Source organism: Embiotoca jacksoni, unplaced genomic scaffold (assembly GCF_022577435.1).
Source record: "Embiotoca jacksoni isolate LCO1_2020_lvr unplaced genomic scaffold, fEmbJac1.0.p SCAF_20, whole genome shotgun sequence".
Lineage (NCBI taxonomy): Eukaryota > Metazoa > Chordata > Actinopteri > Embiotocidae > Embiotoca > Embiotoca jacksoni.
Genome location: NW_027185341.1, coordinates 5,350,423 through 5,374,707, shown reverse-complemented (window position 1 = coordinate 5,374,707; position 24,285 = coordinate 5,350,423). Strand labels below are relative to the sequence as shown.

Here is a 24,285-nt window from a genome sequence, read left to right as displayed (position 1 = left end):
CGGTTCCACCTCATCTTCAAACTGCCTCTGTCCCAAAGGCAGCACTTTGTAAAGAATAGTTTGACATTTTTGGAAATACACTTACTCACTTTCTTGCTGAGATGTATGAAGAAAACAATTTTCAAGAAAATATTGAACTACAAGGGTACTCGGAGACCTCAGAACTCCTCAAAGACCAATAGTCCACGCATATGATAAACAATTCTGTACCCACAACCACCCTACATGTTTGGATATATTTAAAATTGTGGTGATGTTACAATTGTACCGGTTACAGTTCTCCTCCATAAAACTGTCCCCTGCTGCTCCATAACAAATGCTTGCTGTATTACGTTTGAACAAATCCATGTGTATCCCAGAGGATACTGGAGTGTGATATGGAGTTGTCATATTTCTGGAATGGCCTATGTTTTTTCACAAATGAACATGGCTGCCATCTGCTGGATTTTAAGAGGTATGGCACTTAGTAGGCCTATTGCCCTATCTCACAGTGTTAATGAAAGTGAATCATTATTCCTAGATCTGTTTATGATTTGGATCATTTCCGAAATGTTTTGGCCCATGGTCTGTGTTACAGCCTTCCGCCAAGATTCATGAAAACTGCACGAGTAGTTTTTCTGTAATCTTTCTGTCATACAGACAAATAAGCAAAAAAAAAAAAAAAAAAAACAGCACAGAAAACATTACCTCCTTGCCAGAGTTCACAATAAAGCTGGAACTATCAGCTGGTTAGCTCGACTAAGCATAGCGACTTCGGACAAGACCATATTTAGTTTTTTGAATTCCTACCAAAGTGTAAAAGTGTAAACAACTAATTTAGTGTAAAAAAACTAGTTTGAGTTGTGTGTCAGATTATTTCGTGGTTCAGAAACAATGAAGTTACTAGTCTTGAGATTAGTGAACGCTGGAGGAGCTGGTAAACAGATTTTGTTACCTTTTAGACAAAGCCAGGTAAACAGCTTCCTCATGTTCCCAAAGTCTGTGCTAAGCTAAGCTAATGGGCAGCTGGCTTTAGCATACAAACCTGAAAGTGGTATCAATTACCTCATGTAGCTTGAAACACAAATAATAATAAAAAAAATGTTTAGTTCCTAAAATGTTTAACTATTTCTTTAAAAAAAGTGTAAGAAACAATTAAATGCTTCAAAAAAAAAAATACAAATTTAGAAGTGGTTGTTTGTGCTCGTGCTTGTGTAAAAAGAGTTTCTGGAGTTTGTTTTACAGACAACAATGATATTGATCTTAACAGAGTCAATCTTAAGGAAGCCCAGGTACAGCCTCCCGTGACGAGCAGGAGGTTCAACATTACTGAAAAATAGATGGTAAGCCTCTCTCTCTGACATTTCCTGCCACACACACACACACACACACACACTCTCTGTCGCTCTCGCTCTGCTCCCCTCTTTCCTCAGATAACACACTGTCATGGTGGCTTTGAAACCAGCCACTGTTAAGGTAGGCTCACCTCCAGAGGACATAAACATAAACCTAGGAACAGGCACGTGTGTCAGTGTTTCTTTCAGCTAATGTATGTGAGTGTGCAAATTCTTTTGTTCACCTCTATGTACGACAGGTGTGTGTGCATGGCGGGATCGAGGGCGCTGGTAATGCAATACCTCTGTTCCCCAGCACACATAAATGCCGCTGAGGTTAATTTAAATTTCAGGCCAGCTCAGCTTGCCCCGCCTGCTACCTTGGACACGTTACACTGGTGTGAGCATTACAACTGCTGGGTAATGGGACACAAAGTGGGGGATAAGGTGACGCATCCAATCCCATAGAGCGCAGCCCTGTTCGGGGTTGGGTTGCAGGTGAAAATGTTTCCAGGCACTGAGATCACATGGAGTCTCCCAGCGAGGGCCCTGCAGTGGGCACCTGTCAATTCTCTCCCTTCGCCAAAAAGATAAGTGACACCTAAGATGCGGTGACAAGGACATCCTTTGGGTGAGTGTCAATACTCTGACATGGTCTCCTTTTGTTGGTGCCCTCCAGGGGCTGATCAGGAGACAACAGACCGACTATTAGAGCTGTGTCAAGGTCCCTGCTTCATGTTGTGTCACGCAGCTCCCTGTGGTGGAAAGTGGGTAAACGTGGGGAAAACAAATGTCTCTCTTTATTGGTGAGATATGCTTTTGTACATTTAAGAAATGTACATCAGTGATGAAAAAGTTCATTCTTGCTGTTTGTATTGGTAGCAGCAGACAGTAGACATTTGTTCACATCAGGGCCAGATTGAGCCACTAGTGGGTCCTGGAACCAAAATGAGTTGGGGGCCCCCGTTGAAGCACCTGTTAAAGCACTTGTACCCCCAAACCATTTTGCCTGGAGTTCCCAACCATAACAGGAATACCAACCAAGGTTTGATTTATTTAAGAATATGTACCATGTGAGTACATTATCAACAGAATTAAAAGTATTAAATCTGGAATTGACAAAGAATTTCAGGATTAGATGCAAAACCAAGGCCCTTACATTTTATGTTTCTTTTTATGTTTCTGTCTATTGCAAATTACCTTAAAATATTTTCCACAACAACAAGCTGAGGACTTGGAGCAGTCACTCATTTAGGGTTAGATTTAAAGTTTGGATATACCCTCAGGGACGAATCGCCTCCTGGGAAATCTATAAAAACAGCATAAATCATACATTGATGCTTGCTCATTAGATGTCTTAACCTGTTTAAATTGACATCAAAGGTTTACACGGAGATATTCTGATATGTGAAATTAAGCTGATAAAGGGGTTTTGTAACCATTCCATCTATACCCTATATTATCTATACCTGCTTTATCCTGAGTGGGGTCGGGGGGGGTGGGGGGGGGGGGAGCCTATCCCAGCTCACTTGGGGTGAAGGCAGGGTACACCCTGGACAGGTTGCCAGTCCATCACGTAGAGACAGACAGAAACAAAGACCATTCACACCTAAGGGCAATTTCTAGAACCACCAATTAACCTGAGGTGCATGTTTTTGGATGGTGGGAGGAAGCTGGAGTACCCGGAGAGAACCCACGCAGGCACAGGGAGAACATGCAAACTCTGCACAGATAGGCCCAGGCCCGGATTTGAACCCTGAACCTTTTTGCTGTGAGGTGACCATGCTAACCACTGCACCACTGTGCCGCAGGGGTTTTGAAACCAAGTCAGAGTTTTTATGGAATCACAAGTCATATCATCATCATCATCATCATATCTGCTTTAAACTAATTTCCCGAACAATATACTTTCCTGTTGAAACGTCTTTGCTCTGAGGAAGAGCAGTTAATTTCAAATGATCAAGTTTCAACACATCCTCCTGACTGGCCTGACATTTCATGTAAAACACATTAGATCATTTTCCATGATGCAGAAGTCTCATTGCATGTGAACTCACATGACATGATCAGTCATTGAAATCTGGTTTGGATTGAAAGAGATCGTCCTGCTGGATTAAGTAGTTGCATCAGTCTTACAATACAAATATCTTTTCTTTGGATCTGACCCAAGAACATCTGCACACGTTATCTCACATTTTCCTAATTTTGACAAAATTGGTAAGATTCACTTAATGAAGAAGAAAACAGAGATAGTGATTCAGCACCAGAAGGTCAATGATTCTGTTTCAGGGATTGGTGTTCTTGCATGTACATTAATGTTAATATTAAGATGAATTAAATCCAATTCCTTAATGCCAAATGCTTTTAGTGCAAATCTGTAGAATGCATGAACGAAGATCATTGTAAATTAGCAGCATGTTGATTTCAAAGCCAGAAAACATTTGATATCAACACCTTCGGTGTAAATGTTGCCTCGGGAAATGTTCTCTGGGCACAGGATTACCACTAAAACCTCTTTGCTTTACTTTACATCAAACACCAGCTGATTTTATAGACCTTGGGTCTTTTAATGACTTCCTATGGGATGAAAAAAAAAAGTATGTCTCAAAATTTTAGATTTAGGAGATGAGGGTTGAAGGTAAAACTTATTTTTCTTTTCACTGTGACAATTTTTCTTGCATGCTCAACTCTCATGATCTCTCCAGTCCCATCAGATTAAGCAATGGGTCCACTATTTAAATACCTGTTGAAGAGCCAAGCACCGTTCACCCTGCAGAACCTAATTTTAAATTCTTATTCATACCACAAGGTTTGCAGGGACTATAGACATATCTTACTAAATCAAATTGAAATCATGCACCAGATATCTTTCCATTCACTGTGATGGCAAATAGAAAGGTAACATTGTGGTATGGAAGGGTTCAAAAGGCAGGACATGCTTGTGCACCAAGTCTCTGCTCAGCCTCGTGCATGTTATCCCGTTGTTCCACCGCTACAATCACATCCAAGTGGCTCATTGACAGAGCCACAGAACACGGCCACGGCAGTGAATGATGCTCTCCTTTCATGTGCACGATTGATTGGAGGTCAGACCAGTGTGGATTTCACAGATCAGATTTGACAGCTTCACTTCACAGTCTGTCAAGCATGGCCACATGTAACATAGCTACACTGACTGATCAAGGGGCCTTATGTTAGAGGAAGAAGCAAACTGATCTGCCACAAAGGAGGTTCAGGATTGACGGAAGAGATGGTTACATAACTTTCACTATCATGGTATGTTCTTGGCCTCTCCGGTTGTGAATTGAGGATTTAATTGATTAATTATTTAGTGAAATCTTAAAGCAATAGTTCAACGTTTTGGGTAAATGCTGACTTTAAGCCCACAGTTAAATGAGAAGACTGAGATTACTCATATATCTGTATGACAAATACTAGCAGCTTAGCCAAAAGAAATGTGGGGACACTCTGAAATGAAATGAAACCAGGACTTTTAAAGCTAAAAAAAAATATTGAATATGTTACCGTATATATAGCCTGTTTATTACTTAAAAACATAAAGTGTGAAAACTAAATCTGCCGTAGGCATACAGATGTATTTCATCTGGTAAAATGGTTTCATGGAAAAATCAAAGCTACAATTCAGATGTTTGTGTAGATGAAAGAAACAAGATACACTGAGTTATAAGTGAGCTTTAGAGGTGTTTCCAGACAGATTATTTCATGTGCAGACATGAGTGACAACAGATTTTCTCATTTAACTCTCAGCAAGAATATCAGTGCATTTTCAATAATGTCTTTTGAGTCAAAGCCTGTAACTGAGAGACAAACTTTTGTAGGTTTGTAAAGAGGGATGATTGACCCGCTAGGGTCACCTTTACTCAAGCAATTGATGCTCAGTAGCCTTCCGCTGTCAGTAGGCTACATCATTCACGATGAGAAGTTTAGAGACGCCACTGTCTCTAAAAAAAAGATTCAAGGTATGTTTATTCCACCAGAGGGCACTCAAACTTTTTTCTCTTTTCACTGTCCAATATACTTTACCTTTTTTACAGGACACAGAATCTGGTGAACTCTCTGTACTTAATCAGTGGCACCTTTTTGGATCGAACTGGAGACCTTCCTGACTGTCATCCTAAATACCATAATAATGTTTCAGCCTGAGCAATGCAGCTGCGTGGGCACACTTGTGAAACAGATCACTACATGTCTAAGCAACTGTCTTACACCCACATTTAATAATTTATCACATATTTCTGTCCAATACGTGTGAAAGAAGTCAGAGTTTCCGGTCTATAATGGTAAAGCAAGAGCCTCAAGCTAAAACTATAAAGTTAAAAAATCATATATTTCAGAGATTAGGAAATTTCGGTTTCAGTTTACCTCCCTGCTGTCATAGGGAATGCCCGTTTCCTCTCGAAGCAACTGTAAACTCATACTTGAACTACTAGCTGTGTTACATCAGTTTAAAAGTCAATAATGAAAAAAAAAATCGCATACAATGTGAAACTTTCTTGGAAATATGGTGTAACACTAGTGGTGATCAAATGATGGGAATCCCAGACCAGAACCTGCTATATATATGAAAATACGCGTACTTTGATCATTAATAGTTGTTCACTTGACGTCAATTAATAGACATTCCCCAACAGAGGCCATGAACATCCTGATTGGTGAGTAGTGACGTCATGCTTGTAAAATGCTGTTGATTGTCCCCAGAAACAGCAAAGACTGTGAAGGGGTAGTCAATGCTGAAGTGGTGCTGAGGATCAACCTTTGGACTACAGATCTAACTTACTGGTATTATAACAAAGATTATTTTAAAGCAGCAGGAAGTAGCTTTTTAAAGAGTAGATATATTTACTATAACATCTAGTGCTGTTTTTACATCTACTTCATCAAACTTCACTCATGCAGTTACTTTTGGCGTGGGCTTCATATTTCAGTGACTATTCTGAACTAATGCAGCTATTTAGCCTGAGGGGGAACATGCCCAGCTCTGCAGCGCAGAGGAGCTGCTGAGGAGAGAGCCAGGCTTTGTTCCGCCTGTTGTCCCCCTCCACGACACACACACACACACACACACACACGCACATTGTGCTGGATGCATAAAAAGGGGACCGTTTGGAGGCCTCGGCGCTAACGCTCTTTTAATTTTTCTCTCCTTGCAGTTTTCGCCATTCACTGCTACATGGCCACGTCCGCCCGCAGTGCACCTCTGCCGGAGAGCAGCGCACTTGTTGAGGATTCGCAATTTCAGGGTTTTTTACTGACCAGCCGCAGCTTGACACAAAAGATCCTGCTCTCAATCCCCGAGACGCACAAATCCTGCATTCATACCGAGGTGAGAAACGCACAGTGACGTGTGTCGTGGAGGCGCATTTGTCGCTTTGGCTGAATCGATTTTACTCAGCGCTGTAATGCTGCTGCGTCATTATTGTGTATCGGTCCTTCAGCAAAAGGGCTCCTGCTCTTGTATTGGTCTCATTGAAAGACTGTTTATATGTGAAATGTGTTAATTTATTACTGTATATTTATTGGATGTGCAGCAGTTTATGTGCATTGCATATTTGAGAGGTTCTAAATATAATAAATACATGTGATTAATTATTATGATTATTGGGGGTAATGGCTGCTTTTAGGACCACTGTGTAGGTTATTGAAACCAAATAATTGCTAAAAATGGGCAGCAGAGCCGCAAAGTCTGTGGGTTTATTTCCAGCAACAGGCTGCATATTATACTATAAATACAAAATATGATGAATCATGTTCGTTAAACTTAAAGTGAAAATTAAAATGAGCTTGGCCACAACTCCTATCAAATGCCACTTACAAGTTATTTCATCAGCATTAATATATTGCATATTCTACACTGACATTGGCCACTCTACATAAGGAGTGTATTTACTTTTGATGTATTTTTTTTGCTGTAGTTCTTAAGTTTAATTTTTAATACTTCTCCTTGTAGTGGAGTATCTTTACAATGTGGCATTAAAACTTGAACTTCATGATCCAAGTACTTCTGCCACCACTGTTTATGCATGAAGGATTTGTACAAATAAGCCCATAAGACCACACCGTATGAAGGTATGTGTTTGTTTTTATACGTCAAACTGTAATCTATCCATAACATCTTTGTGTCATCTCTTTCCCTCAGACTCTGCAGCTCAATTCCTCTGAAAATGCAAAGCTTGTAACGATGGCATCCACCATTGGCATCCCCTCTGCTCCTGCTCTCAGAGCTCTGTCAGAAAACTTCACTTTGGTAAGCATCTTCCATGTGGGAGGAGGGGGAGTTTTAGTGCAAAAAAGGTTTAAAAACAAACAATCATGACCGGTTTGTTGGTTTTCTTCCCCGTTAGGAGACCAGTTTGAGGCGGATGCATGAGGGTCTTCAGCTGCACCGGGCCTTACTGAACTCCGTCTTCCCTCGGCTGGAAAACAAAGATCGAGTAACTGGGCTAATAGCGGATATCAAAGACCTCGCCATTCAGATCAATAAGGTAGCGGAATATTTATAAATCACTATCTGTCCTGACTTATATTTGGCACTTGTAGGACCTTCATGATGTTTTGTATGTTTGCTTTGCAGATGCTAAAACTGGCCCAAGCAGAAGCTGCGGAGCAGCCGACCCCAACCCCTGTGGCCTTGCGTCTCCCGGGGCAATATGAAATCCAGGTGGCAGCACATCTCACTTTGGTGCAGCTCCAGTCCTTTGGACAGGACATGGTCCGCTGCCTCAGGAGTCTGGACCATAGCGATGAGGAGGAGACGGAGAGCTGACCGATGCCACAATCTGACTGCATTTGGCTCGTGTCGAAAATGTACCTTATTTTGCCATTATTTATTTATTATTTATTGCACTGTTGAGAGAGTATTTATTTTGTATCTATTTATATTTATATATTTATTTACAGAAATCCAGTATGGAAGATTTATTTATTTTGATAACAAAACTTTGCATCAGCTCAGTTTGTTTTGACAGCCGGGGCAACATGCATTTTATGTAACAATAATGTACAACAAAACAGGAACATATGACTAATAATCTTTATCAGCTATTAACACTCACTTTAGGGTTGTTGGGGGCACATTAGGACTACATACAGATACTGTTACATTTATATAAAACTCATTATCTTTGTATGAATATTACTTTTAAAACCTAACGTGCACACTATTTTCTGATCATTCAATACAAAAATAAAGTATTTCTAAAACAGGATAAGTTCCTTTTCATCAGTGACCATGCAGAGTGACACAACAGGCACTAGCATACGCTGACACATGCTGTCTCATCATTCCGATTGCATCTAAAATTCCAGTGAATCAAATACTGTAATGGAGAAGTGTAACTAAAAGTGAAATAGAAGGTCAATCTTTCTGCCACTCTGCCAGACATGTCTTTGAGGAAGTGCTGTAAGTGGTGGATAATAACCCCAGTTACTCAGAGGATGGGCCGATATTCCTTGTACGTAGGGTCATGCGATAACCCTGCTAGCATGTGATCATTCTGACTCAGGGACAGTGGTGGCAGCGGTCAGATGTCTCGTTATTGTAACTTCCAAAAGTGACATAATTATAATGTGATCTGATGAATATCCACGCAACAAAGGAAACTCACTTTGATTACAGAGAAAGAGGATCTTCAGTCTTTATTCTGAAACTTATTTACACAATTGTTTTAAAGTGTGAAAAACAACATAAAAAAAAAACCTTTCAGGTTCCCAACTAAGAGAATTGCATTAAATGGCAGATCCAACTAGATACAGACTTCTTAAAAAAAAAAAATATATATATATATATATATATTTTGCAAAAAGGAAGTCAATTTGAGGTGAATTTAAACCTGGAGCTCACAGAGCAGAGATGGCTTTGGCAGCTACCCTCCTCCCCAGCGGCAGAGTCAGGTCAGTGATAGCCAGGACAACTTTAGGTTTAGCCAGAGCAGGCAGCTTAACCAGCTCCGACACCTAGAAGGACAAAAATACATTATTTTTAGATGCAGTGTGTCTAAAGGAACAGTCTAACACGTATGTTGTTGCTCAAGGCTCAAAGTTGGGCTTTTTTCAGACGGGCATGTTTCAACCCGTGATCCTGTTTTTAGGGCAAACTGTTTCTTGGAATGTACAATTTATGTAACGACAAAAAAAAAAAAGGCATGTGAATACAATTTTTACTGAACTAGATACAGAAGTACCATTAAACCTGTTCGTTTTCCAATTCTCTATGTTGTTGTTTAATTTACTGTTGCATCAGTTGTTCGTGTTTAGCATTTCCCTCTACTTCAAATGGTGAAAAATATGTTTTGAACAAAAAAATAGAACACTTAAGTTTTCTTCCCAGAAAGCACTGTGAAAAGTTTCATGGTTACAGGGTCCTAAAAACTCTTTGGAGTCATAAAAAATAAGATTAACATCAATGTGACTTTCCAGTTTTTAAGAAGGTTCAGTGTCTCTTTTGAATAGACATTGTGTCCATAGATCATAACCCCTGGATTCTTTCTCCCTCTTCACCAAAGCTATTAATCTTTAACCTATTAAGGACTAAGTCGCCCTTTGTAAGAAACATTCTCAAAGTGATTTATGAAAACCTTGGCAGAATTGTCAACATTAACTAAAATCTAAATCTTTATTTCTCAGCCTCTTTAGCAGATGGAAAAATTACGTAAAAAACATTTAAGAGCTGAAACCGTTAGCTTTATTAGGATTTATTGCACTTGCTTACCTGCTTGAATGTTAATTATAGATCAACGAACAAAAAAAGTTGAAGTTGCAGCAGACCAATGATTCAATACTCACTCAGTGACAGGTATTTGCCTTTATAAGGCCGGCCCCACTGTTGGGTTGAGCCTAAAAAATGTTGTAACGGCAGAACAACGTCTAAATTTAAGGAGGAATCTGAAATCCTTCCCAATAATGTCTGATGCAACAGACACTCCTCTCCCCTCCTTATCTCCATCTGTCTTCTCCTCCCAGCGCATAACTTACCATTGTGAAAGGCATGAACTGCAGGATGCTCCCACGACTTCCCTGCTCCAGGCACTCAACGCACTCCTCCATAAAACTCTGCACAAACTGGGTGTGAGGTCCTGCCATCTTAGAGCCCACAATGGAGGAAATAAGCAGGAACAGGTTGGCTGGGAAGAGAACAGATGCATTTTCATAATTGAAATATGCACGTGATGCTTATGTCATTTCCTTGAGCTAACTAGAAACTATTTTTAATGTTTGTTCTTGGAATCTTAAAAAAAAAAAAAAACCTCACCAAAGATATATTTTTAAGATTAATTCCTTTTTTACCCAATACTCATTTTGTCAGAGCAGTTGTCAGGTGTTTCAAATTGCAAAGAAACCCACAAAAATATGAACTCACCGAAAGCCTGATAGATAATCATCATCCACTAATAGTTGTTCAACGTAGTTTACGCAAGATTCTCACAGTGAGTGCTGCTTTTTGGCTGACTACTAGCATTATTGAATATGTTCATTCAAATTCAGGAAAAACTTTATTTTCATGTCAGTCATGGATGTGTCTGACTGACTTTACATCATTCCTTTTGGTTTTAATTTTGATAACATAAATATTATTATAACAACAGCTAAAGCTCATCTGACCTTCAGTTGGGGAACAAACCAACATGAAGCGTATTAATATGGTATTGTTTCGCTATAAGCCACCCAAACACATTCACTGCTCTTTGACAAAGATTCTACCAGTGTGTAGACTACTGCAGGGAAGTAACACCATTTCGTTTTGATGATGCTACCTAAAAAGCAGGTCCGAATTCTCCCTAACTGTCACTGCTCAAATACCAGAATGAGATTTTCAGTCACACTATATAGTTCATATAGTTTTCATACTCATCAAGTTCATTCATTCACTGGCACCTTGTGTCCTGAATAAAGGCAATTCTGGATTTTTCTTTAATTTGTTACTTCTCAATTTGTCTTATTCATTCGTAAAGGAGTTGTCAGTGAATTAGAAAGATGTTGGTAATTTTTTTTTATTTTCAAAGGATGTGAAGGTGTATGTGTGCACACAAACAAAAGTCTCACCCAGGACTCTGTTGAGCGGGTCCCTCATGTTGACGGTGTGAAGCTGGGAAGCTGACAGGGAGCTGCTCATAGATCGGTCTCCTGCGAGGTAGCAACAAGTTTTGTTTTCATTTTAGGAGGAAACTTTTTTTTCACAAAACAATAACATGTCAAAAGGAAAGTAGAAGTAATCTGTCAGGTGTTGTGAAAATGTTTATGAAATGTATTTTTGACTAAAAGTTGCAAAAGTAAAAAAAAAGCTTCTTTCCACTGCTGTCTTACTTAATATTGGTTTGTTCCTAAAACAACATTAGTACGTACGTGTTTTTGAAAGGACAAGTCCAGATTTTACTCTTCATATTTGCAAAAAAAACCCCTCTGTTTCTCATGACAGCAAAAGTGTAATTTTCGTTATTTTAGTATTATTTTAAACAACTATATATCAAAGTCATTTAGGACTAAAAACTAACTGTACTTCCGCCATGATAAAGCTATTTATTTATTTATTAATAAAGATCTAAATCAAAGTGTCTTTGAATGAATTCCCATTTACGTTTGGTTTAAAAAAAAAAAACAACAACTTTGAGTTTCAGTCCTAATTACAGCAAGCGAGGTACCTTACAAATGTTTTGCCATTTATGCAACACTGATGTTTGAAGTCTGGGGATTTTTTTTCTATCTAACTGCAACTAAAACTGAAAATTTACACATTATGTCAGTCGTGGATATGAGGATGAACAAAGTCAGTGGGAATAACGCTGCGATTGCTCTCAATAGAACTGTTGGTTAGTTCTCAGTAGTTCTAAACAAAAGCATCCCACTGGACTGCAGTGCTCAAGTGAGAACGTGCTGAAGGGCAGGACACTAAGATGGGTTCATAAATCCAAGCTTATCTATGCCTTTCTGATTTGGATCTAGTGCTTGCAAGAAGTAGCCTGCAGGTAACAGGATCTTGGAAAGTCTATGAAAACCGTCTTGCATTTGCATAATCCCCGGCTCAGACAAATGTCTGACAAGTCACAGGGTTCAGAAGTCCACAGTGTGTTAAAACTTCAGACATTATTAGACTGACCTGGACTGGAGAGGGCTACAGGCTCATCCTCATTGGAGCTGAGTAGCCGCATGAGTTTAGATGGTTGCGTGTCATCCAATGGAAAGAGGCTGTTGTAGTCCTGCAGCCAATGAAATACATATTAGAGAAAACCATGAAATAAAAGTTATTTCTTATTTTCAGTGTCAGTATCAGGTAAAGGGAAATAATTTGCCGTATTCATACACTTCAACATGTACGGTTCTCATTGCAAAAATTTGACTTTAATTGAGTTAATTTCAAATCGTATCCATTCAAATAGTATTTTTATGACCAACACAATACATTGGCTTTGTGAAACAGGGTCTTATATTATTCTCGGTGAATCGTTTTTATTTGCTCAATTGTTTTAAATTCAAAATTGGTATTTGAAACCTTAAAACACAATTTTACCTCAATATCCTCTCTCTGTCTTTTCCGTTGACGAGCTGAGAACGAGCCTTTGTGGTGAGAAGAGTAGGAGCTGAGCGCACACCACACAGACAACCTGATACCACATCAGGAGAGTTAAAGTTAACACCCGATTCGAAAATACCAAAACTGCTGCCTCCATCGACATTTGGGAATTACGCTTCTCTTACTTGGCCAGTGCCTGTCCAGGTGGGTCAGCCAGGCTGTGCCAGTGGGCGGAGTCCGTGAGCAGGTTGGGCAATATGGTCCCGAGCAGCGTGAGGGTGATCTGCTGAGTGTCCACGCAGAAGATGCTGTAGAGTAACTCCACCACACGATTGGCCCACTCCTGCCGTGTCTCCTTCAGCAGTTCCTGAAATAAGACGTAGAGCTTCATTTACACAAATGAAATAATCCGACTGTTGGCCATTCTGTTCTTAAGGTCTCTCTGCATAAGCCTCTAAAGCAATATTATTAAAATATGAACATTTTAATAGGTTCTACGGTATGGGTCTGATTTACTAAAGGTTTGCGTGTGTAAAATCACGTGCAAACTCCACACCACCCGCAAAAAAATGGTCAAGCAGATTTACTAACGACGTGCAGTGAGAATAGCGTCTTTCAAATGTGCAATTTAACACACATTGTCTATTTTGCGCGTTTGCCTGCGTGCATAAGTAATATTGGGCATTTCTGCTTAAAGGTGCAAAATACTGGGAGGGGAAACGCAAATACAACAATTTAGAAACCGCAACGATATTTACTAAACCTGAAAGTAGAAATAGGAGAAGTGATTGTTGTGTATTACAGTACGACTGAGGGACACGTATTGATCAGATGACCAAATCTGGAGAGACGTCTGCTCTTATTGTGGTGAGAAAGAGATGCAGGGAAACTACAGAATACGTTGAGAATGTGGTTTTTACACCCGTGAACATTTTTTTTTTTTAGATGACAGCGAAAATGATTCAGACATATCGTTTGTCAGCGATGACATTTCTGAGTTATTGAATGGTATGACTGCCAACAACAAGGAGGAGCCATGAAATACCAGCGATGAAAAAACGTCTTGCAGCATTTTCCTGCCTGTGGATCATTCCAGCTAATCGCTGCTTGGATATCACACCCAGTCCCGTTATTCAGGTGTGCTGTCAGAGGTCCTAAATGTGCCCCGCAGAATTCACAGGTTGCTTAATAAGGTTCATGAGCACTCGCGAGGCACTGAATAAAAAGTCATCTGCTCGTCACAGAAAGATCTGGACCTGCTGATCAGTGTTTGTTAGAGGATCTCATCCACCGTCCCTCCTCTTTTATTTGCAGACGTTTTATTACTAAGCCTTTTATCGCCTTTTTGTTTTTCCCTCACAGTATTGACTTTCTTGCTGATAATCTCCTATATAGCGTTTTGTTCTCGTTATATTTATAATTTCAATAGGATCAGATTTCCTTTTCCTTTTGCGGTCGCTCTGTTTTCTATTGCAGGAATCACTTTAACACACGCAACCCCCTCATTTAAATACAGCGATTTGTACCCGATTTCAATGACACAATTACAAGTAAATCACCCGCAAAACGGGTGCAAAATATATGTGCAAACTTTTGGAAGGGACACCCAATTTAGTACCCTGTATTTGAGATCTTAGTAAATCGGGCCCTATGTGCAGTATATGACCACTGCACAATTCACCTTCCTTCTGATGGTTTTATGTTTATGCTAGTTATTGACAGTTGATGATGATGTTTTGTGAGTAAAAGGCATGGACGAAGAAAACAGATATCTAGATAACAAGATATAAACAATGCAGGTTTTAAACTATAAAAAAAAAAAAAAAGCACTTTGTCAATATTTCATGAGGAAAGAAATGGATTCAACACATTTGTGAGGCCAAACGGGTACACACAATGCTTTTTGATGGAAATGTAACCAGAGCTGTTTCACTAGTTCAAATGCCCGATTTGACTGCTTTTCCTTGTTTTACGTCATAGTTAGCTGAATACGTTTGGATTTTTGACTGATGGTTGCACAAAGACAGACATTTGAAATAAGTTGGGGACTTTGTAAACCAAGTGATTACTCAAGAAAACAAATCATCAAATTAACAGACAAATAAGAAAAAAAATTGTTGGCTGGAACCTTTAAACATACACAGTGACGCTGATCTTTGAGCTGTCAGGTTTTGTGCTTTTGGCACTTTTAAACATGCAGTGCTGAACTTTTGCTTCCCGTTTCCTAGTGAGAGAAAACCTTATCCACATACGCTTACTTTGGAAGTTTCAATGATGTCTAGTCTGTTGTGCAACCGTATAACAGACTAGGCGTTGTTTCACGGGTCACAACCCCTGCAAAAAGACTCGATTCAATATCAGAATTTGATTCATTTGGTCAGATAACTTTTGTAAAGTCGAGAAGAGCTGCATGATTGAATTATTTTCATTCAAGTTCAAGTTAGCTAAACTGACGTCAGCCGGCTTATGGTGGAAGTTTCTGGTACAAAGTATCTGCCCATAGAGCATGTCCGGTATGTATTCATCCAGCCAGTGTGGGAATGTCTCAAAAGAGCGTGGAGAGATTTATGTGGTCATGACAGGATGAATCAGCACTGTGTGAACTCATTTGGCAACAGCTTGAATATAACGAACAGATTTAGATGTAAAAGTCACATAATGGAGCTTTAACTAGTCCTCCTACCTTGACCAAATTGTTAGTGAACCAGAAGACCCCTCCCATGTTGAGAAGACTCTCGAACAGATGCAGAGCCCGGCTGTCCACCCAACCTTTTCGCAGCACCGTCTGGAACTGCTTGCTGAGGGCCGTGTGGATGGGTTCTTTGGCGGACAGCAGGTTGCGGTAGGGGATCGGCTCCTGTCCCTCCATCGGGGGCCGCAGAGTCGCGGCTGTTTGTTGGAAGACGTCGGCACACATGTGCTCCATGATGGAGCTCATAATGATCACGCTGGTGGGATTGTGGAAGGAGATGATGTTATTGTTAATTCAGGTAATAACGGACTGTGAAGGAGACCGGTTTAAATATATCATAGGTTCATCCACATGTAATCACAGGCTGGGGTGGTGAAGTATAAATTAGTGCGCGTCGGTGTGTGTTTCATTTGTTTGTACCGTTCATTATAGAACTGCAGAGTGTTCTCCCCGTACAGTGGTGTCACAAGCTGTCGGATCATCGTCTGGGGTTTCTCCCTCTCGTCCCTTCCCAGCATCCTGACATGGGCCACCAGCCACGCCACTGCACATATGGCCATACTACATACCTTCCCCTTGATGTTGTCAGTGATCTTCTACACTCTCAAGAGAAAAACGACAGCAGCAAGAAAAGAGGAAGGACAGGACGCAAGGCTGTGGTTAGATGTTAAAAATAGGAAATTCTGCTACAACAGCCTCCTTCCATATTGCGTGAAACAAAAACTTGAATGGAATAGGGAAGGAATAAGAAATCTGTTACTTCTATAGACTTTAGGCGTCATCGCTGTTGCAAGTTTGTTACATGTTTTACTTGTAATTTTCCACAGAATACGTCATGCTCAGCTGAGTAATGAGTCAAAATTCAAAACTTCTTGACGAGTTATGGTTAGGGTCAGGTTACTTCCTGAAACACATATGAGCCACTGATACTCAGAAAATCTTAAAAGAATATTTGAGTCAAAGGAAGTGGAAAAAAAAAAGTGAAGTTGGACAGACCTGCACTGCTTCCACAGAGAGCACGCCATTCTCCCACGCGTTCAAAACTTCCAGGATGGCTGCTGGAGTGCTGAGGCAGATCTCATGCCATTTCACCTGACTGTCACAACAGATCAGAGGAAAGTCCATATTTAGAGCAGCGCTGACCATATTTAATGGTAAAATGATCTAAGAACTTGAGTTTAAAACATCAAAAATTAACAGAATTTATCAACCAAATGAGAAGAAATAACAGTTTTCACATTATAAAGACATTTATGTATTGTGTTGCAGAGATATCGACCAAAGTTAGCATGCTAACCAGCTAGCCCCATCCTGTCAGCGTTCAGTGATTTGAATGGTGCTTTTATGTACTGATGGGAAGCTCCACCATCTGACAAATAACATCTAATGTCACACAGCGCTGCAGCGGTGAGCAACCTGTTGACTGTAAAGGACTAGTTCACTAATTACAGCTTAGCCTGCAACTTACACTAGTTTCATCTCTGAGGAGTTGTTCAGCAGAGTCACCAGGCTCTCCACTTTTCCAGGTTCAGGTCTGAAGCAGGGGTGATCGGGGTTCAGAGTCTTGCCCTCTTCGGGCATACATGTCTGCAGCCACGTTTCAAAGAAGGGTGTCTCCCCTGAAGGACTGGGGTCTGACAGGATCACCTGGAGAGGAACCACAAAAAGGAGACATGAATTACACCAGGCCTAATTAAGGGACTGATGACGCAGCTCTGATGAATCTACAATATTCTTTTTAACAAGCAGAGAGATGCTGCAGATAACGTGAGCTCAGTTATGCACCAACCTCTCTGGACATCTTATGGCCTTACAATGAAAGAGCAGGTTGACTAGCTGTAAAAATGCTCACAAAATACTGTGCCCTTGAACAGCAACATACTTGTTTTATGACAAGCTTAAACTGCCCCGAACTAACCTCCGAACCGTATGTCTGCACCACATGGCAGAGCATGAGGAAAGAGATGTCGAAGAGGAGGGCCCGGACGGACGCAGACTTAGCTGAGGGAGAAGAGGGAAACATCCTTGATGTTAATATCTTATTCAATAAAAAGTGCGTCAACAAAGTAAGGAACTTCCACATTGGAACATGTCACTCTTGTATTTGAACTCACATCCTTCCCCACTGATGTGCTTGGGAAACTCATTAAGCCTAGAACAAAGGGGGAAAATAAAACATTACACGCTAGGAAACATCTTGTTAAAAACCTAGTTCCTAAGCCAACTGGACTTTTTGGCCTGAAAAACACAGCAACATTTGCAACCTGCCACTGTTAGAAGGGGACTATTTGTCCTGACATACAAATCTAGTTAGTGTTTACTCACTTAATGAACTTGCGGGCAAAGGATTTGAGTTTCCCAGTAGCTGCTGCTGCAGCCAGGAGCAGATCCAGGCTCTTCCCAGACAACATATGGCCCAGGACCCCGAGAAGGCCCTCGGGGGACTTGGAATGATCTGCATCTACTGTCTAAAGAACAAGGAGGGAAGAGTTATGTTTGTTCTTAATACAAAGGTGTATAGTGGTGTGATCTTGAGAACAACATGACTTTTTACTTCAGTTGTTTATTGGCATATAACATTGAATTTCTGCTCATCGTTTCCTCTGGCAGAGATACGTTGATATTTTGTTCATTTTATAATTTTTTTTTTTTTTCCATTGACTGTGGGTCACTCACTTTTACTGTATGCAATCCAAGTTCTACTCCTAATGTTTGAACTTTCTTGGGCATGTAATCAGCAGCGCTACATCAGCACTGTAATATAAACCTGAAATGCCCCGTACAGTTCAGATCAGGTTACGGTGCTCTACCTTGAGAATATTGGTGACAGTGGGCTCTGCCCTCAGGATGAGGCCTGGATTAGGCTGGATGTTGGCATTTTCTGCTGTCTTTAGCCTTGGGGTGAACTCCCTGTCCTCGGTCCTGAATCAAATGTGCAATGGGAGAGGTAAGGGGGGAGGGGCAGGGGAGAGAGAAGGGGAAAGAGGGACAAGGGTGGAGGTGTGTGTGTGTTGGGGGTGGGGTGGGGTGGGGGTATGGGTAGGAGGGGGTTGTACTGTGTGAATGTGGTGAATAAAATTCTCATTTTAATAAAAAAAACAGTTCAGAAATATCCATATTTTTTTTTAAAACAACAAAAGGTGTTTCTGTTGTACTGAATTCTTGGTACAGCGAGTTCCCTAAAATATTTGGCATCACATGTGTTCACTGATAACATAAAGCCCCGTACCGTTTTGAAGTGAGGCAGGCTGTGTTTGACTCTGACAGCAGACCGAGCTTGTTACACTCCTGTAGGAGCATTCCAAGGCAGTCACAACTATTAAAAAAATAAAAACACGAGAAAAGATAAAGCAGGATGAGCATCACGGTGCCGGCTGTCCGGGCATTTATCTGCCTTTCTAATCTACTATGAGATTAAAAGCAATAAAGCGCTTACTTGCATCTCTGATCTGCTTTGTCCAGTAGAGGGGTGAGCTTAAGTAAGTACTGAAATGCAATATTCACGTCCTCCATGAAGTCCTGGAAATAACAAAAAGTGACAGTGAAGCTTCACCACATTATTTTTCAAACTGCACTTAATGAGCAGGATTGTGTCTATGTTTTCGTTTGTTATAATAAATCAGTAAGTCAACTGTTTTACCTGTCCTTTGTCACCCTGAGGATATTTCTTTAGTCGGAGAAGAACTTGTGGGATCTAACATAAAGACAGAAGAAATTATTTCATGAGTCGTGGCAGATTTCTTTGCGCATAAATGGTATTAATGAAGTGAAACAGTCATTGGCGCTGATAGCTAACAATTCACCTTACCTCATTTTACCTGACACACCAAACTGATTACTGCTCTAAACTTAAGGACTAAAAGCCTCAGAAAACAGAGTCAAATAAAGACTAACTACTGAAATAATATTCTGACAATACAACCAAAGATGAGAAAAGCTCTGTTTAACAGTTCAGCCTGGACTGTTACCTTTAATTTAGAGTCAAAAATAAAATTACCTCTAATATAAGATAGAGGGATCAGTTGTCATCTTTGAAATAGATCTTACCTTGAGGAAAGTAAAGGCAGTCCATTTAAGCTCCTCTGTGCCCTCTGGTGACTCGATGAGGCCGGTGAAGCAAGCCTTCCATATCTCCAGGACGAAAATAGGGGCAGGAATTCTCTGAGGGGAACAGACAATTTAAGTTGGCTGCTATTTTTTTTAATTTTTTTTTTAAAGACAGAGTGACTGACAACAAACGTACGTATGGGCAGAGTAACAGGGAAACTTTGGTAAGTACGTCTAAATGAATGTAAAATATGATTATTTTTTTTTAAATGTTTTGTTAACAAATTGCACAATTTAATTTGCAGTGAAATTCCTATGTCTACCAAATTTCATGGTAAAGTAACAGCAGCACAAGGAAAGATGTTATCTAAAGACAGAACAGTGTTATCAAGACGTTTGAAGCAATCCAGAATTTTTGCAAGAAGAAAACTATAATTTAAAGGCAAAAGCAAAACATGGAAGTTTCTTCATAAACTGAAAAAAACAAAAGCTGTCTAGAGAATATCGGATATTATACTTGCACATACTTGTAAAATTAATACAAAATTTCCAAGACAGAGTCCACTCAGTCAAGCTTAGTTATGTTATTCATTAGCTAACTTATTTTGAAGCTATAATGAATAGCCAGGTATTAAAAGACTTGCCAGTTGGGATATTCTGGCTTCAGACAATTTTCTGCAATTTAATGTTCACCTGCATTCTCTTGATCATCATCAGCTGCTCCACCAGCGGCTGTGTCTCCCCGGTCAAATTCATGGTCCCTTCCAGCATGATGAAGGCGTGGACTGATGGGAAGGAGGCATGAAGCAGAGGGTCGCACTGAACAGACAGCATCAGAGGAATACTGGTGGAAAGACAAAGGAATTAGCGCAAGGATGATATTGTAATTGTTTTTCAATTAAACCATCGTCGTGTTAAAGCTCTGCAGTGTCGCGCCAAAGTTCATTAGCTCTGCGTCACGAAGGAAACCTCACCTTTTTACTAGTGACAAACTCTCCTCTAATTTAGTCCTCAGCGTCTGGTTGGGTACACTGCTAAGACCGTCTGTCACTTTAAGCACTGCCTGCTCTACATTGCTCCAGGAACCTGTGGAGGAAGAGTAGCAGAAACACACTCTTAAGATGTAATGCTCAGTACAACCAAGCACATGAACTGCTTTTTGTTTTGGTTTTTGTTCATGTGGTGCTATAGTGTTACATCTGCTGACCTGCAATATTTATCATCTTCAAATTTCAACAATTTATCACACAAAATTATAAGTGTTCCCCTTAGACCTGCTTAATCATAAAAGGCAAAACATTTTTAGCAAAAGGGGCTCTTAAAGTCCAGAGAGACACCATTCAGAGGAACTACTGACTGCATTATAAAAACAACTAACCCATCATATAACTATATGCTAAATCAAAAATTTGATACACTCAGTCCTAATCCATTATCCTAGCACCTTGTTCCTCCAGCCGAGCGATGTGGACCAGAGCTCTGTTCTTGGTGCTGCTTATCAAATTGTATAGTCTCTCCTGGCAGGCGTGCAGACTGGCCTCTGTGCTGGCCAACGGACCCAGTTCTCTGAGCCTCTCACAGTACCACGCGCAGCCCTGCAGCAGCCACACCACCACGCCCAGTAGAGCCCGACACAGCCCGATGCATTCCTCTGCCTTCCCGTGACAGCTGAGCAAATGAGAGACCAGAAGCAGGGAGCCAAAGTTAGTTTGAACAAGAAGAAGCTACAGGTTATCTGAGTGATGTTAAGCAATATATACATTTTCATTTTGTCAACGGCAGAGGACACAGTTGAACCCCGTGAAATTCCCACCCTTCCTCACAACAAACAGAGCTCTTCTCACTTCTTTTATGCCATTCAGCATATCTAAACAGCACACTTATTACACACCCAGACCCACCTTCATCACTGATTATACTAACTGTAACACGTCATCCTGTTTTCAGTTGGCTTTGCATCAATTTTGGTTTGGTGATATAAATCAGTTATTTTTTTAGCATTCGTACTGCATCTCTGTCCCTCTTGTCATGTTTTTTTTTTTTTTTTTAACCAGGCTTCATAAAACATAATTTAATGGCCCATGCAGCCAATTAAAGTACTGACATTTATTTTTGCAATTATATAATTTCAAAGAGAAATTGATATAAACTTACAAAATAATCAGTGTTAATGCAGATATGTGTTATATTATGGATAGAAATGGGTAATTCTGATGGGGCAAGACAAAAGACTGGATAATTTAACATACCTGAGACGATGGCAGAACATGTCCATTATCTCCAACAATGACTTCACACACAACTCACGGGAAAAGTCATCAAACTGTTATAAGAGAGCGATACGTGAAAACCTTGCACATCTTATTGTAAAAACAATGTTGGCATAATTATTATGAAACGTAAAACTACCTTGCTGACAGCTGTGAGCACACTGGAGTATGACACCATCTAAGGGGAGAGAGGACAACGTTCACAATTTGGAAAAAATAACCAGTCTGCACAGTTACATCATTTTTCACAACACTGCTTCTTCTCTCACCTGAGAACTTATAGCATATTTGAGGTAAGACAGAATGAGTGGGTTGGGAGAGGGGCCGATCATCGCCTGCTCCATCAGGGCCTCTGAAATTACACAGAGCATTCAGAGCCACTGCAGGAATGACAATAAAAGACAGCTGGTGTCATGTAAAAATAATTATCAGCAACCTGAAAGGTTCAAGTAGTCCCATGTTGCTCCCTTTGGGAAGTTTTTCTTGATGTTGATGGCCCACTGGTAGTCACTCCATCGTTCTTTCCACGCCTGCAGAATGGCTTGCTTCAAATTCACCACCTTCATCCTGATAGGAACCAGCACAAACCTATCAAAATAGGACCATGTTTCCGAGACACACTCACCATTAAAGCTATTTCGAGGTAACTTATAATGCGATACCACTCGGTCTCGCTTACTTTATGCTTTTTCATCATCTGATTATTTGGCTTATTGTTAGCCGCTAGTTAACGATGTCGTTCATTAAGCTGTGAATGAGTTCAAATTAACTTTTCTTGACGGGTGCAAAAACGTGATTAAAACCGTAAATAAGACCGAACCCAGTATAACTGCGTTGTTATTAAACATGAACCTTACCTGTCTTTTTGAGTTAGAGCGTGAAATACAATCGTTTATAGGGCCTTTGCTTTACAATGCAAGTGACGTCATCGCTCCAGCAAAAGACGTGAGCGTTCATTGGTTGGCCAGCTGACAGGTCAGTATTCTCTCCGCGGATTGGTTGATGTGAGGTCTGCCCGCTCAACGGCAGTAATGACTTCACAAGAGCACAAGATGTCGCTTTTCACAAAGTTATGAGTCGAAGCTCGACTTGTGTGCAAAGTCAAGGGAGGAAGGTAAGACAAAAAAGTTATCCTGCAGTGAACCCTGGGTTTATAACACAACAATAAATCAACCAACTGGAGAAATGTCGTTTTTGAACACGTCATTTGTAGCCTGGTTGTGTTTTTTTTTGTTTGTTTGTTACTTGGCTCAGTGAATATTTGGTAAAGTGTTTTGTGTGTAGGTTGTTTTTCTTTAATGACTAAACGTACACGAACCAAACCACCAAACCACCAAACTGACATTTAATGTCGAGTTTGTCTTTTGCTGTGTAATTGTAGTAGCCACCAAGCTGACGTTAGCACAATCCAGACAAACAAAGTATTGTATCAGGTTTTACTGTCAGGTAAAATGACATGAGATATTTTAAATACCTTTGTCTCATTTAATTTTGGCCCAATTATCGTGTCCATGGCATACCGTGAAATGCTTTTGTTGTCTTGCGTAACCACCTCATTCAGTTGTGTGAATCACCGCCTCACTGCAGTTTCATCTTTTTGTGTGTGTCAATCTAATCCTTTCCGGCAGGGTTGTGTCGATTACATCACACCTTTGAGGTGGAAAGAAAGGCAAAAAAAAATATTGTTTGTTTTAAAAACACTCCAGGTATCAAACAGAAACAGGATTCAAGGGAAAAGAGAAGTTACGTGCATTGAAAAGCTTCGGGGTAGTTCCTTTATTTAGAGATTAAAAAGCAGTGTTCTTGTCAAAAACAAATATTCTAGTTCTGAAATGAAGTTCTCCATTTAGGGGTAAAGCAGTACTGACGGTGTTTTTTTTTTTTTTTTTTATTGTAAACACTTTGTTCTAACTGTCTCCTTTTTACTTTCGCCCACAGTTCTTCGTCATGTTAAAAGGGATACTGTTCTCTATATCAAAACTGCCCAACTACCTCTACAAGTGAAAATCCTGTATTGAGTCTTCAGCAACAAAGACCCTCATTCTGCTTGACACTGGAGACGGTGTCCTGGCTACAGCGAGTTCTGTGTCCTGGGACACAGCGATGCCAGCCAGAAAGAGATGATCCAATGTGTCCTGGCATAGTCCAGGTAGGCGAAGGAGGGTTGATTAAGTTGTGTGTGTGTGTGTGTGTGTGTGTGTGTGTGTGTGTGTGTGTGTGTGTGTGTGTGTGTGTGTAGGGGTATTTGGGTAGAACGGTCTTATCCATTTAGCCTTCCAGTGAGAGCTGCATTAGCGAAGGGTACTGACAGATCTGAGTCTACCCCAGGGAGAGACTGTAGTCGCGGCTCTGTCTCTGTTCTCATGACTTCACTGCTGGGACAGACCCAGATTTGCTGACTCTTATCTTTCTTCTGAGTGTCTGTATCATTTAAGTTTG

General features: G+C 40.4%; 2 protein-coding genes across 5 annotated transcripts; one reads left to right on the top strand and one right to left on the bottom strand.

The window, feature by feature from the left end:
* Nucleotides 1–5,956: 5,956 nt before the first annotated feature.
* csf3a (colony stimulating factor 3 (granulocyte) a) lies at nt 5,957–8,855 on the top strand. Of its 2 annotated transcripts, none has more exons than XM_069155879.1 (5): nt 5,957–5,986; nt 6,485–6,657; nt 7,471–7,578; nt 7,676–7,816; nt 7,906–8,855. In XM_069155879.1, the coding sequence occupies exons 1-5, from the start codon at nt 5,971–5,973 to the stop codon at nt 8,095–8,097; spliced, it is 630 nt and encodes a 209-aa protein (XP_069011980.1). In that variant the 5' UTR covers nt 5,957–5,970; the 3' UTR covers nt 8,098–8,855. The 2 variants fall into 2 exon arrangements, with proteins under 2 accessions (XP_069011980.1, XP_069011981.1); XM_069155880.1 differs by lacking the exon at nt 5,957–5,986 and adding an exon at nt 6,045–6,113.
* A 99-nt stretch (nt 8,856–8,954) lies between these two features.
* Nucleotides 8,955–22,766, bottom strand: med24 (mediator complex subunit 24). 3 transcript variants are annotated; one of them, XM_069155876.1, is made up of 26 exons: nt 22,704–22,766; nt 22,283–22,413; nt 22,116–22,198; nt 21,986–22,024; nt 21,826–21,899; nt 21,021–21,244; nt 20,551–20,662; nt 20,270–20,420; nt 19,577–19,690; nt 19,170–19,223; nt 18,966–19,048; nt 18,759–18,845; nt 18,340–18,451; nt 17,855–17,997; nt 17,644–17,681; nt 17,448–17,530; nt 16,998–17,176; nt 16,526–16,625; nt 15,950–16,125; nt 15,521–15,785; nt 13,023–13,204; nt 12,835–12,928; nt 12,424–12,523; nt 11,373–11,453; nt 10,305–10,453; nt 8,955–9,287 (listed from the first exon to the last, which is right to left on the bottom strand). In XM_069155876.1, the coding sequence occupies exons 2-26, from the start codon at nt 22,410–22,412 to the stop codon at nt 9,171–9,173; spliced, it is 2,970 nt and encodes a 989-aa protein (XP_069011977.1). In that variant the 5' UTR covers nt 22,413; nt 22,704–22,766; the 3' UTR covers nt 8,955–9,170. The 3 variants fall into 3 exon arrangements, with proteins under 3 accessions (XP_069011977.1, XP_069011979.1, XP_069011978.1); XM_069155878.1 differs by having other exon boundaries at nt 18,340–18,439; XM_069155877.1 differs by having other exon boundaries at nt 22,283–22,434; nt 22,704–22,728.
* Between the last annotated feature and the right edge of the window lie 1,519 nt (nt 22,767–24,285).

Excerpts from the sequence above, each read along its gene's own strand:
- csf3a (XM_069155879.1), top strand. Across the intron at positions 6,658-7,470 it reads AATCCTGCATTCATACCGAG|ACTCTGCAGCTCAATTCCTC; the intron begins GTGAGAAACGCA and ends TCTTTCCCTCAG. Across the intron at positions 7,579-7,675 it reads TGTCAGAAAACTTCACTTTG|GAGACCAGTTTGAGGCGGAT; the intron begins GTAAGCATCTTC and ends CTTCCCCGTTAG.
- med24 (XM_069155876.1), bottom strand. The coding sequence starts at position 22,412 with ATGAAGGTGGTGAATTTGAAGCAAGCCATTCTGCAGGCGTGGAAAGAA. Across the intron at positions 21,245-21,825 it reads ATGTTCTGCCATCGTCTCAG|CTGTCACGGGAAGGCAGAGG; the intron begins GTATGTTAAATT and ends TCATTTGCTCAG. Across the intron at positions 13,205-15,520 it reads TCACTAACAATTTGGTCAAG|GAACTGCTGAAGGAGACACG; the intron begins GTAGGAGGACTA and ends GTCTTATTTCAG.